This window comes from Atta colombica, unplaced genomic scaffold, assembly GCF_001594045.1.
Source record: "Atta colombica isolate Treedump-2 unplaced genomic scaffold, Acol1.0 scaffold27, whole genome shotgun sequence".
NCBI lineage: Eukaryota > Metazoa > Arthropoda > Insecta > Hymenoptera > Formicidae > Atta > Atta colombica.
This window is the reverse complement of record NW_017259370.1, coordinates 270363-284709: the sequence shown is the minus strand read 5'-3', so window position 1 is coordinate 284709 and position 14347 is coordinate 270363. Positions and strand designations below refer to the sequence as shown.

The window sequence follows — 14347 nt, the reverse complement described above, 5'->3', positions numbered from 1 at the left end:
TATATATAATATAATATTAAAACTTAGTAGTATCTTAAAAATGTACTCACGCAAGATTTTCTTTTCATGAGTTTATCAAGCATACTGTCCAATTTCCCTTTATTACTACTGACTTGTTTATTTTTGTTCGGCATGGAGAAGTCTTGAACTTCATTCATAATGTCCTTGTTACTATCAGAGCTTGATTTAGGGTATCTGAAATAAATATAATCATTAAAATATTTTCATAGGCTAGTATTCATAGTCGGTTCTTATTTCAAGACTATCTTAAGTAATGTCTTAAGACACTAATGCGGCTTTCTGATTGGTTCGTAACATCTCAAGACAGAACTTAAGACGATCTTGAATATAAAAACTGACTATAAAATACCGTCCTTAAAGATATTCGTAACATTATAATAATTACATTATTAGATATTTTATTGAATATCTTACCCAGCGGATAAATCTATAGGCGTCAAAGTGCTTGATGTCCCAGGTATAACGGTCGTTTTCCCCGGAACGGTGTATTTTAAGTCAAAGGGTATATTCTGCGTTCGCGTTTGTTGATGTGCTGGCGGTGGCTGGACCGGCGTAGAGCGTCGTGATTCTTCGGACTGGGATTCATCATTGATCTCCCAGGTGGTCGAACCGGAGAGAACGACTGGTTTGCTGAGGGGCGCGGGTGATGGTGTACTTAAGTGACTGCTATTGAGAAGCGCGTGAAGCTTGGCTGTAAAATGAAATAATCATACACAATAAATATGCTCAGTTATGACAAACGTGTGATTGCATTATTAATATAAAAATACTTTTAAGTACCTCGCTCGGTCTCTACATCTATGGCAATATGCCTCTTGCGTTTCTTCGAAGCAGAGATATTGTTTCCGCTTGCTATAGATCTAGACACTCCATGGTCCGTGGTGATTGTTATCACTTCCGAACATTCCTTTTCGTTTTGCGCAAGCTCCAACTCCTCGCCAGCACTAAAGTTCACCGACACCGGCCACTCTTTGTGCTCTATCGCGTGCACGATGTGCATTAAACGAGCTTCGATCGCGTGCTCCTAAAAAGTAAAGGCGAATCAATAAGTATAATAGAATTTAGAGATACATATAATAAAACAACATATTAAGTCTATATATATAATGTATAAATTAAAATATATATTAAATTTCCTTTTTTTAAATATGTAATAAAATATTTTTCATATTAAATTTTTTATATTATGCGCGTAAATAAAAGCTTATTAAAAATTAAAAAAAAAAAAAGTTTACCTTCGGCCATTTTATAGATGTATTAGCGCAGCCATGTGTCAGGAGTTGCATCACTGTAGGCTCGTTACTGTAATCCGCCGGCTTGTCTCGTAAAACGAATGTATCGATCTGCGTTAACCGTGACAGTGGTTGTATCACCTCTAAATCCGGGAACATTGCTTTCAATTCTGCAGCTTGGACACTGCATTTATCATCAATTTGCGGAATCTTCGGCTTTTCTTTAGTAACGTCCGAATTTTTTGCTTCTTGCATCTCGATCTCTTCCTTAATCAGTGGATTATCTGGTTTTATGCTTTTGTTATTATCATCTTCGATGACGGGCTCGATAGTTTCAGTACTCTTCTCAACATCCTCGATCTTCTCTTTAATTTCTGTTTCATTTTTCTCGGTTGTTTCCATTATAACGTCTTGCGCTTGTGACTCATCTGATTTCTCAGTGGATTCGGTTTCGTGTTTAATATCTTTTTCTTGTACATTATCCTCTTTTTCAAGTTCTACAATAGCAGAACTCTCCGCATTGTCTGAATTAGCTTCCTTCGTGACCTTTTCATCGGTCAACATGGCAGTGCCTGTCTGATTAGCTTTGGTGCTGTCGCATTTAATTGGCTCTATCGCTAGCTCATTCTTTTCTTCATTCTTTACAGCGACATTTTCTATGTCCGATGTTCTCGCAACGGTAGTGATCGTCAACGAACTACTGATAGATTTTTCTTCGGATTTAGCCTCTGTTTTGACGATAGTCAATTCCACTTGGCTTTTCTCAGAGTCCACATTCTCGAGTTTCTTATCAGAAGTACTTTGGTCTTTGTCCTTTTTCGCTCCAACTTTTTCAATCTTTAAAGTTCCCTCGCCTTTCTCCAGTTTCACGAGTATCTCGTCTTTGTCAAACTTCAAAATATCTTCTCTATTCTCGATCTTTATCGCTTTCTCGGACTTATCTATAACTTTAGGAGTCTGCGTGCTCGCATATATTCCTCTCGTTGTGAGAAGCTTGTGAAACGAAAAGTCCGGGTCGTTTAGTATAGTTATATCAGTACGTCCGAGACCATGCTTCGCTGCTCCGAGTAACAATTCCTTGTCATGTTTCCCTGGCTGCCACCAATCCGGCGTGTCTCCCGACGGTTGACACAACGAGAGTCGTTCCTCGAGATGCGGATGCGACAGGATTTCCTCGCGGATTTTGCTCAGAAGATCAACACGATCGAGTATTTGTCTCGCTTTGGCAGGACTCAGCTGATCCACTGGAACATCTGTAAAATCTGCAACGTCAACTAAGTAAAATACTTTACGTAGAACAAAAAAAATATATGCAATTATATAAATATCAATTATATAATTAGTATTGTATAAATAAAAATTAATAAAATTGAATATATTAATTAAAAAAAAAATTAGAAAGGACGCACCTTCCTCTTCATTCAGTTTCGCGTTGCAAACTTTTTTGCACATTGCTCTAAAAGACATATAGTAGTCTGTGAGATCGTTGTCCGTTTTCTTGTCAAATCGAGCGATACTTTTGAATTTGGTCCAGTCATACTGGGCCTTTTTCCTGTCATAATTAACACCATATGTAGACACCACTCGTAGAAACTCGCTTTCTTCACGACGAGTCCATTTCGCCTTTTGTTCCTCGAATCGAGTACGTTCTCGTTCTTTCACTATAGCCTCCATTTTTTCTTTTTTCTCCATCTTCTGTAAATACAACATAAGACTCAAATAATATGATTTTTTTTTAAATGTACAACAAAATAATCTTATATACTAACCAAAAGATACATTGCTAATTGCTGCAAATCCCATCCTTGCATATTCGAAAGTGGTTCATGCATCATGCCGGTATGATTTATGGGAGTGGTCTCGCTGTCCATTCCCATCTTTCCAGGTTTCGAAATAACTTTAACATCCTCTTTCTTATTAACATTTCGCTGAAAGGAAGATATCATGCGACGTAGTCGTGTATTAAGCTCAACCACAGCCGGCCAAGATGACTTTTCATCATCTGTGATAAGACCGTCGTTTCCGTCGTGGCTGCCACTAGCTTCTGGTATTGGCGTGTCTGCCTTACTCGAGATGGCAGGGGAATCTGCTGGTGTTTCTCGACTAAACTTGTCAGAGTCTTTCGAATCTTTTGTCATTCCAGGAGATTCGCCATCCTCCATATCGTTCTCCAGACTGTTATCGTCTCTACTGCTACTGCTGAAATTTTGGAAAATAGCAAGATGAGGATAATATCAAACGTTTTTTTTTTTCAATAAAACAAACAAGATACTCGTTCGTCGCGCATATATGTAATAAACTTTGAAATTATTTTACACGATATTCCTGTCCAAGTTTTATTCCGTAGAATGAAGAGAACTAGAAAAAAAGAGAATGGTATCTATTGATTTAATTTATTGTTTCCTCTCTTGATGTTTCGTAACGTCAACTATAAATAGAAAGGCAGCGAAGTTAGATGATCTATTTAATGCGCGCAGCTTTTTCATATATGTGAAATATCTTTGACAGAGAAGAGTCTGAAAGCAAAAGAACGACGCCATATTCTCAAAATGTTGTAGATACAAACAAATTTTGTTCCTTTCTAATTTTTGCTTGTTTATGCACAACATTCACTGATCGATAATATTTTGCAAAGATTCAAAAGTTAAAAAATGAGGCTAAAGTGAACATTATATACGCCATTCTATTGCTGAAAATAAAAGCTATGACCGTACAAGCGTATATATATGTATATATATATATATATATATAGAAAGCGGTGCAAGCGGCATAAGTGTTAGGACAGTTAGGCAGGGCATAAAGAAGATAAAAGAAAGAGAGAGATGAACAAATAACGAATAAAGAAAAAAATGACTAAGGTACTCACTCGGTGGTACTCTTGTTCTGAGAGTTCTGGAAAGGGGGAGGACAGCTTGTAATGAAAGAAAGCACGGGGTCAGTCCTCATCTGGTCGTAATTCTCATAGCCGTGTTTGTAGCAGCCGACTATTAAGGATTTATCTGCTGTCGAGTCCCACCATTTCGCCGGTCGGTCCGTCAACTGTGGAAGGTCTAGCGGCAACGCACTGCAGGGCGGTTTCGTTTTACAAAGTTTGCCAATTTGCTTACGTGCCGATACCAGCGCGTGTTCATTAATTTATAAAGGGAAATTTTAATTAACAAATTTACAAAGGGATTTCAAGGGAGATTTCCCTTCGCAATACGGGATTTTTTCTGTATAAAAATTTCAGAAATATAATACGACACATAAAATATCCAGATCCCCCATCCCTCTTTGAGATTTTAAAATCACACGTTTCCAATTATTTCCCTTCGATTACAGTGCACTGCTTAGCAACAAGTCCTATGGCTTACCACTCTGTTGCAGAAATTCGATCATCCTCGCGACAGTTTTACCAAGTGTGCAAGAGCGTCTCTCTCTCTCTCTCGATTCGCGAACGCACGTGTATATGTTAACGTATTGATACGTGCATACAGGATGGGGAAAAAACGATTTCATATTAGTAGCGTAGGGTAAAAAACGAATTGGTAGTCGTTCTGCAGAGCTACATGGACCAACTTGATCCGGGCTCTATGAGCATTCCTCATACAGGTATAGCTCCCAGGATATCAACAAATACATCGCACATGCAACTATGCTAAGCTCCGTGGTAAGCACATATGTGAGTATACACGAATCTGTGATAGATGGTAGTCTATGGTACGAAAAAGCGTGAGAGGAGAAGAATGATGTGAACTCACCTGACATGCACGCCATCATTGATATGCTGTACTAAGTCGCCAATAATCTCGTGTTTGATATAATACAGCATTCGTACACGCAACAATACCCTGTAAGATAAAAGACAATAAATCAAATTCTTCGAATAAAAATTAACAAAGATTGAGAAATTAAATAAATAACTGTGTGTTACTGCATCCAATAATTTTAATTTAAAAAATGACAAATATTGGAGATTTACAATAATCAATAAAAATAAAAACGCAAAAGAAAAACAAATATTACTTGTGAACATCTATAACATTGTAATTTAGAAGAAAATTTAAGATGACTTATGCTTCCTCTAACATTCAAACTCCTCAACTCCAATTTATAATTTTGTGTATATTTACTTATTAGCATGTCGACCGAGATGCTTTCTGTAGTTGCTCTCAAGAAAGATGTCTCCATCGAATTTTTCTGCGTTGCTCCAATGATTGGGATCACTCGGTCCGCCATTGATAACCGATCCCCGAGTTTCTCTGCCTTCTCGGACACGACTTTTCTTCTTCTGTCGACTGTTCCTGCTGCTAGTGTTCACCGACACACTCTTCACTTTCTCACCGTTCTCAATGGGCGTGATAAGATCCCAAATAAAGCTACGGATCTTTTCATCGCCGCGATAATAGCGCAGGCAGTAGAGCAGAATGACGCGAGCGCAATCCTCAACGTCGACTTCGCGCCAACCGCGACGAAACTGGCTATGCTGCAGAATTTCTTCCCAGCGGCCCCAGCCAAACGTCAGCAGTCCACGCTCGACCTTGAAACATTCGCTGCGCGCCCAACTGCCGTATACTACCTCGCCCTCGCGTGGCACGTACTCATCGTAGAACTTGCGTGTCTTTTTGCCGAACTTGTCGCGTCGTTTCTTACTTCTGCCAGACAAGCCGATCGCGTCATCATCGCTATTCTCATCTGAGCTGTCCAATTCAGACATGTCAACTACTGATTCGTCATGACCATAACGCTTAATTTGTGTCCTCCGCCGAGGCTCGGATATCACTAACTCATCCTCCTCCTTCTTCTCCGTGGTATCAATCTCCGCTTTCTTTGCCCATTTTTTCCAAAAATCAGGGTCATCTATATTAATGTCTGACCGATTCGATGAGCATGCGAAACTTGCTTTCGAGAACGTCGAGCCTTTTTCTGCTTCTATAGTAATAATCTGAGTTCTTCGCTCAAGAATCTGCTCAATATCTTCCTCACAGAACTTGTCACCAGCATTGTCATCATCCATAATAGCACCATAAGCACCTTTTTTCAATAGATCTTCGATTTCCTTTTTTGTCAATTGTTTATTGCTGGGATCTTTACCGCCTTGGCTAGTATTCATGGATTGCAGGATCGCTTTATCAAGTCCTAATTTTAGAGATGCCTTGTCAAACATCTCACGTTCATATGTATTGCGGCAGAGCAAACGATATACCTTGACCATTTTTTGCTGCCCAATTCGATGACATCGAGCTTGCGCCTGCAAATCATTCTGTGGATTCCAATCGCTATCATAAATAATGACAGTGTCGGCCGCAGTTAAATTAATGCCGAGTCCACCTGCTTTCGTACAGAGCAAGAAGACGAACCGATCAGAGTCTGGTTTGCTGTAACGATCAATGGCGGCCTGTCGCAGATTTCCGCGAATTCTACCGTCAATTCTTTCATATGGATATTTTTTATACAGCAGATAGTCTTCAAGTAGATCCAAACACTTTACCATTTGGCTAAATATCAAGACTCGATGACCACTGGCTTTCAGTTTCGGCAATAACTTGTCGATCAGGACCATCTTTCCGGAACTGTTCACCAGAGCGTGATAATACGCCTCGGAATCTTCTTTCTCGCCAGTCTTGTAATCTAGTTGTATCTGATCCTCAGCGCCATTCAGCAGGAATGGATGGATACAACATTTTCTCAATTCCATCATTGTGTTCATAAGATTCGGAATATTTGCCGAAGTGGTGCCCTTAGCGAGAAACGAGAAATTTCTCTCAAGAATTCCGCGATAATACTTTTTTTGTATATTAGTCAATTCCACCTCGACAACAGTTTCCTCCTTCGGTGCTAATGATTTCTCGACGTCTTCCTTTAGGCGACGTAGCATCATCGGTTTTAAGAGAAGTTGCAGCTTGTGCACTTCGCCTTCGCTGCTTAGGTTACCAAATTCCTTCAGAAATGCTTCGTTACTTGCAAATTGCTGCGGTTCGAGGAAATTCAACAAAGAAAACAGTTCATTGACGTTATTTTGCAACGGTGTGCCTGACAAAAGTACTCTGTGCTCCAGATTCAATTGTCTGAGACCTTCAAGGAGCTTACAATTTCGATTCTTTAATCGGTGAGCTTCATCTATAACGCAAAGTCTCCAATTGTATCCACGTAGTTCATTAAAATCCGTTATAATGATCTCAAACGTTGTTATCAATACATTGAATTTTACTAAATCTTTGATTTGCTGCCCCTTCTCGTTCTTGTAATAAACTTCATATTCTTGCAGCATGGTACGACTTGCCGCACTATAATTTAAATTTATAACAGTGATAATTCAGTTTGTTTTTGTATATAGATAAAATTGTATTAATATACTTACGATCCATGATATACCACGACATTCATATCGGTCCAGCTTTCAAATTCTCGCTGCCAATTTGGGATGGTCGATAACGGAGCTATAATCAAAAATGGTCCGCGAATTCCGTATTTGTAGACCGCGTCCACGAATGTCAGAGACTGAATCGTTTTTCCCAAGCCCATCTCATCAGCGAGAATGCAATTGTGTCCATTGTACCATGAAAATAGCAGCCAATTCAATCCTTCCAATTGATAAGGTCTTAAAATGTTATTGCTCTTGTAAACTGGTGATTCTTCCAGTTTCACCCAGGCTGCAGCATTGGGCTTTTTCTTTGGCTGGAATAACAACATATACATGAATGTATATAAAAGATAAAACATTTGCATATTTAATCTTAAATTTTGTAAAATATATATATATATATATACAAATTTTAATATATACCTTCCATTGTTCTTTTGGTGGCACCTTATTAAATCTCACAAACTGAGCTATTTTTTCAGGATCAACATCTTCTTCTAATTCCCAGGTAGAGTCCTCATACTGCAGAGATCGCCATTTGACCAAAAAATGTCGGACTGTTTCTCCAGTAGTTGGATCATTGTGAGTTGCTTCATCTAAAACTCGATCAACTTCGACAAAATCTGGATTGAAGGGATCATCTTCGGTCTAAGAAAAAAAAGTTTTCATAAAATGGGTTTTAAATTATTTTTAATGTTGATTTTTAATATGCATCATTATCAATATGTCACATTCATAAATTAAAATAACAAATGTCAAAAGTACATTTTCAAAAATGTTGGTGTTTTGTTGTTGCTTTTGCTTGAATCTTTTTAATTTAGCTTGGATACGTTTATCGCCTTTGTACATTTCCTCTTCCGTTCTCCATTCGCAATGCAAATACGAAAAATTCCGATATTTAACAAAATATTCTTCGGCTTCGACGAACTGTGGCTTTGTCTCGACAACAGTGGTAGTCTCAACTGGTTTCGAATCCGAGGAAAATTCTTCCACTTTCTTTGCATCTTCCTTTTTTACGCTATCGATTTCACTTTTTCCCTCGTCTTTGGCCTCGGTCTTCACTTCTTTCTCGTTATTTTCTGTACCTTCTTTTTTCACAGAATCATCAGATGTCACGTCTTTGTTGTCGGATTCTTCTTTATCCACGTTTTCATTCTTTTCTACAGGCAGTTCTACTTTGGATACCACGGGCTTAACTTCTCTCTTTCCCATTCGAGAGCATAAAATATGTTGCACAACCATAGAGTCTTCATCTGTAGTGTTCTATAAAATAGAACAGTACAATTAAAATTATAGAGATTGTTATAACAATTTTTACAAAAGCAGTTAGCAATTCGAAAAATACATACAATGTATACAAAATTGGGTTTGTTAGGCCCGACTTCGCCGCCTTCACCACCTTCCTTTTTGGTGGCAGCAGGTTTTGAAGTATTTGCACCTTCCACTTTTTTCGACACTTGAGCTTCTTGCATAGGAACATCATCATCAGAGAATCGCAACATTACATCATCTACATACTTTTTGCGATGAGTGTTTCTCGCGGATCGCCGCTTATTTACATCATCACCAGCTTCCGGTGATGGCGGAGGCGTTGCCGCTAATTCCTCGCCATCAGAATCAGGAGCAATGCGACTCTTGCGTTTTCTAAATAATAATAAAAAATAATGATAAAATTATATAGTCATTATATATGGTATTCATTATCAAACATTATTGGTTAGTAAAATAATGTTATTACTTACTTAGAACTTCTGGAACTTTTTCCTCCAGATGACTTGCCAGTATTAGATCGTTTCCTAGCTGCAGATTTCTTTTTACTAGTCGTATTTTCAGCGGTTGCAGTAGTCGTTTCCAAGTTTTCATCTTTTTTATCCTCCTCTGTAGCATCTTCTGTCCCAGTTTTCTCTTTACCTTCTTCCTTTATTTCGGATAACATAGGTTCATTGGTAGAAGAATCCACTTGTTCCTGATCACCCTGTATGGATGATTCACAGACTTTTGTCTCGGCATCCTTAACAGCACTAGAATCCGAAACAGCAGTTTCTTCGTTTTCGCGTACAACTTCATCATCAGCGGACTCAGATTGATTAGTTTTTCTATAAGAGTATTAGTAAATATAATGTTAATTTATAATACAAGAATAATATATGTCCCTTTCTAGATATCATACTTACTTTCTGTTACGCTTTGTGGAATCTTTGTCTTTATCCTTATTTCTCTTCCTCGCCACTTTCGGTGATTTCGGTTCCTTAGGTGGTTTTGGTTCCTTCTTAGGTTTCGGTTCTTTGGGCTCTTTAGGTTCCTTCGGCTTGCGTGGTTTTCGAGGCGATCGGGACTTTCTGCCTTTATTCCATTCCTCCTCCATATCCCCAGAAGATGGCTTAATGTCTTCTGAATCTGCAGCACTGTCTACTACATTGCTGCTATCACCTGGAGTGACTTTATTGTCCGATAAAGGTTGCTCAGGTTGCTGAGTGGCAGTGGTAGGTGCAGATGCCTCTTTATCGGCTTTTTTACGACTTTTCTTTGCTCGAGGCGTACCTTTACTACGACCACGTCCAGTAGTACTGGAAACCTATTTTCAGTAATATTTATATTATTAATAAATAAATGATTTTTTTTCAAAGATACAATATAAACAAAGTAAAAAAAAATTATAAATAAAAAAAAATCATTTAAATCTCCGTTTGCTTTGTAGTCTCTCAAATATTAATTATACAAATATTCTTCATATAATTGAATTAGACTTAGAGATAGTAATGTTGATTTTTCAATTGACATGAGAAAAGTTATGTTAGTAATTTCAGATATTCTTAAATAAAATATTTCTTTTAAACATAAATTATATTCATCGTATGACAAAGAAATTATACTTTACCTGTGGACTATCAACTACAGCAGCTGTAAACATCGGTGTTTGTAATATGCATTGTGGACCACCATTACATTGATCATTCGTTTCGTGCTGCTGTAACGCTTGCAATTTCTCCTGCAAGGCGACAATCTTTTCTTGATTTTCCGGAGCTGGTGGCATGCAGTACAATTCCTGTAACTGCTGCTGCAACGCGGCTCGTTCTTGATGATGCGTGAGCGGTGCACAAGACGTGCCAAAACCGGCAGTTGCGACTGGGGTTTGTGTAGGATTAGTCGGCATACTATACATGTTCGGCATTGTGTTGCCGGTGATCATATCGCCTCCAGGATGATACTATTATTTAAAAAATAAATGATATCAATGAGGAATATATATTGTCACAATTGATTTATGTAAAATATATATTTCACAAATATATATATTTTACCATAGGACATAAAATCACAGAATATTCTAAATAAAATTATTATATTAAGATATATTTTTTAACAATATGATTGATAATACCTGATGCGGTGTTTGCGAATTTGGCACGGGAACCGCAGCTTGATGCGGTGACAATACCATACCGGTAGTCTGACTGACTGCAGGTATTTGTTGTGCGTTTAAATGTCCAGGCGATACCTGAGCGTTCTGATTCTGCATCTGGGATGTCGGATTTTGTATCGGTTGCGTTTGTATTTGCGGCGGCATCTGAGATGGTATCAGCGCGGCACTCTGTGGCATTATGCCGACCTGCTGAGGTTGCATATGGGGTGGTTGTGTCTGTGGCGGTGTCGCCGTCGTCGATTGAGCCTGTTGTGTAACGCAAGTCGGACTCTGCTGAGCCGGCGCTAATTGTGGCTGTGGTTGCGCTAATTGGGTTTGCGATTGTCCTAGTTGAGACTGTGGTTGTCCTAATTGAGGCTGTGCTTGTCCCAACTGTGATTGTGATTGTCCCAGTTGTGGCTGAGGCGCTGGTGGAATTTGTTGAGGCTGTACCGGCTGTGTTTGACTCAATATGGGTTGTTGGGGTTGAGGAATTTGTGATTGTTGAGTGGGTGTAATTTGCTGCTGTTGCTGTTGTTGTGGTGATGGTTGAGATATTTGCTGCTGTGATTGCAATTGCTGATTTATTTGAACAGGCTGCGATTGATTCATTTGAGATTGTTGTGACGATTGTAACTGTGGTTGAGGAGGCGATATTGTGGCCTGAGGCTGGACTACCTGTGGCTGAGCTATATGAAGCTGTTGCACTGGTTGCTGCACTGATTGTTGTACTGGCTGTTGCATCGGCTGCTGTGGAGGACAATTGATAGGCTGTTGCTGAGTATGTTGTGGTTGTTGTTGTACCATAACTTGTTGCGTTGTACTGCTCAATGGCGGCTGATGTACTTCTATATTTTGTTCCTGTGATTTCGTTTCACACACACTCGGATTCTCAATACCAGAAACGGGATTCTGTATCGGTGTAATAATCGGTTGTTGTTGCTGTTGTTGTGGTTGTTGTTGTTGTTGTTGCTGTAATGACGTAGTCACATTTGTGCACTCCATATTGCCACTTGTGCTGGACGCGGGAAGAGACTGCACCGTTTCAATTGGAGATATATTCGCGGATGTAGGCATATTTCCTACCGTAGATGTATGATCTAAAGATAAATTATTTTGTGAATTATTTTGTGCCGATGTGTCCACTTGCGGTGGACCGAGTTGCGCGGTTGCATCCGGTTGCTGAGTCTGCTGAGCACTTTGATGCAAAGAAGGCTCGGGTTCTGATTGTTTCGGGGTTTCGATCGGGTTCTGCACGACATTCTCCGTCGACGTCGGTTCTCTCGTTGTCGTTGTGCTCGTCGTTGTCGCCGTTTCCACAACGTTATGAACAGTAGTCTCCGGTCCAGCGACGGGGAACATCGGAGTACTCTGCTCGGATACTATTGGCGCTTGCTGAGGCTGCTCTACTATGCCACCTCTTTCTTCGGTAACGCCGATACTTGGCCTAATCTGCGATTGTTGCGGCTGTTGTGGATGTGATTGCCATTGAGCGGGCATTGGCATTCTGGGCCCCGTGACTTGGCCTGGCATCGGACTCTGCGCCGTCGGTTGCTGCGGCAGAACATTCGGTGTCTGCGACATTGGCGGACGTGTTTGGAACTGATTATACTGATCCGAAGTGGGAACGCTGGAATTCGACACAGCGACTCCCGGCATCACCATCTGTTCGAGAGCCTGCAGAGTAGTCTGCTGTTGCTGCGATGATGGATTTATTTGCATAGATGTGGGCGGACACGAAGGTGACACTGACATTGCGTTAGTCTGATTGCCTTGTTGATGAGGAAGTTGAACATGAGGATGCGGCGAAAGCGTGGTAGGCTTGGCAGGCGACATAATGGGTCGCGGTGACATTTGCTGCTGCACCGCCGGTGGACGCGGAGACATTTGTGGCCGTGGCGACATTTGTGGTGATAACTGTGGGAACGCAGCGCGATATTGTGGACTTGTCGAATGTTTAGTCGGTGCTGTGCCGAACTGTTGCTGTGGCGGCGCCGAATGTTGGGGTTGATTAAACATTGATGTGGCATGATGAGGATATTGAGGATCCATTGTCGGTTGTTGTTGCGTATTCGGATGTTGAGGAGTATGCTGAGGATATTGTTGAGGATGAGACGGATGTGGTTGATGCGTCGGATGCGCCGGGTGATGATGCGGCATTCTCGCCTGGGGTGGTTGTTGAGCCTGCTGTTGCTGATGAATCGCCGAAGCGAAACCAGGATAACCGGGAGTCGTCTGATACATCGCTGCTACCGAATTACCTTGCTGGTAATGTTGTTGCTGCCCAACCATATGCTGATAGACCCCACCAGTCGCTCCAGGTTGCATCGATTGATGCAAAACCCCCATGTTGCCTATCATCCCTTGTTGACTAAAATGTTGTTGCTGCTGCTGTTGCTGCTGCATCTTTTGATTAATAACGCCAGCTTGATCTTGCTGATGAGAATACTGTGGTGGCATGTGTTGCCTGTATGCGGCAGGCTGCGGAGCCATCTGATTGTAATGCCTCTGCATCTGTGGATAACCAGTTCCATTACCCGGCCAACCTTGTTGGCTAGGATCCATACTCATGTTGGCTCTAGCTATCGAGTGTTGCTGCTCCATAGAATACATATTGTCATTGTAACTAGGATACTGACCACCGGTACCCGGATGAGGCCCCCTATGCTGTTGCGGTGCAATGTTACGAGTCTGATTTTGAAATGCGCCCGGCACCATAGCACGCTGAGGTGTGGCGCTATTATCGAACGTACCGAGATTTTGGTTAAACATGCTGCGCTGCGACGGATTTTGCAATTGATTCGAGCCACCAAATTCAGATCCGCCGAATGAGGTTAATTTTTGTATTGGAGATTCTTGAGAAATGTTATAAGATTGGTTAATGTAACTCCCTCCTCCATTAGGGCCGGAATTCAGACCGTCTCTGGACACCGCTACGGAATTATTCGCAGGCGCAGGATCGAAGTGATCGTTCCCTCCGAGATCAGGAAGAGCCTCGAGCATCGAGCCACTGACATCTTCACCAAACAGATCGTAGTCCATGTCTACGCTGAAGGACTCCTCGTCCCCATTTCAGACTTAGGAGAATATTGTACGATCTCTTTTATAGCCAGTAACGTGCCCATGGTAGTAAACCCAAGCTCTTGCTGTCTGAAACAATCGAAAAAAATTTTACATACTCTGGATACTCTTGTAAGTTTCCGAGTTTTTATGTATGTAATATGGTATAAGAATTCTATTGATTCTCTCTCTTCGGTGGAACGACATACGCCAAAGGGGAAAAGCTATACGCTTATGGTTCAATTCCTCATAATCGCCATAACTTTTCCCCCTCGGAATATATCCAGC

At 40.6% G+C, this 14347-nt stretch overlaps 1 protein-coding gene across 5 annotated transcripts in view; it reads right to left on the bottom strand.

Moving 5' to 3' along the window:
- Positions 1–14347, bottom strand: part of LOC108689499 (chromodomain-helicase-DNA-binding protein 7) — a 26921-nt gene that overhangs the window by 4052 nt on the left and 8522 nt on the right. For 3 of the 5 annotated variants that reach the window (XM_018196269.1, XM_018196270.1, XM_018196268.1), the window contains 17 exons: positions 10979–14149; positions 10475–10804; positions 9771–10171; positions 9339–9692; positions 8946–9240; positions 8362–8859; positions 8020–8244; positions 7594–7910; positions 5366–7519; positions 4994–5083; positions 4120–4317; positions 3023–3452; positions 2663–2948; positions 1257–2515; positions 802–1045; positions 436–712; positions 51–195 (listed from right to left, as the gene is read on the bottom strand). In XM_018196269.1, coding sequence (XP_018051758.1) covers positions 51–195; positions 436–712; positions 802–1045; positions 1257–2515; positions 2663–2948; positions 3023–3452; positions 4120–4317; positions 4994–5083; positions 5366–7519; positions 7594–7910; positions 8020–8244; positions 8362–8859; positions 8946–9240; positions 9339–9692; positions 9771–10171; positions 10475–10804; positions 10979–14041 — 10566 coding nt within the window. In that variant the 5' untranslated portion in view covers positions 14042–14149. Of the gene's footprint in view, positions 1–50; positions 196–435; positions 713–801; positions 1046–1256; positions 2516–2662; positions 2949–3022; positions 3453–4119; positions 4318–4993; positions 5084–5365; positions 7520–7593; positions 7911–8019; positions 8245–8361; positions 8860–8945; positions 9241–9338; positions 9693–9770; positions 10172–10474; positions 10805–10978; positions 14150–14347 lie in introns of those variants that run through there. The other 2 variants (XM_018196271.1, XM_018196273.1) reach the window with 2 other exon arrangements.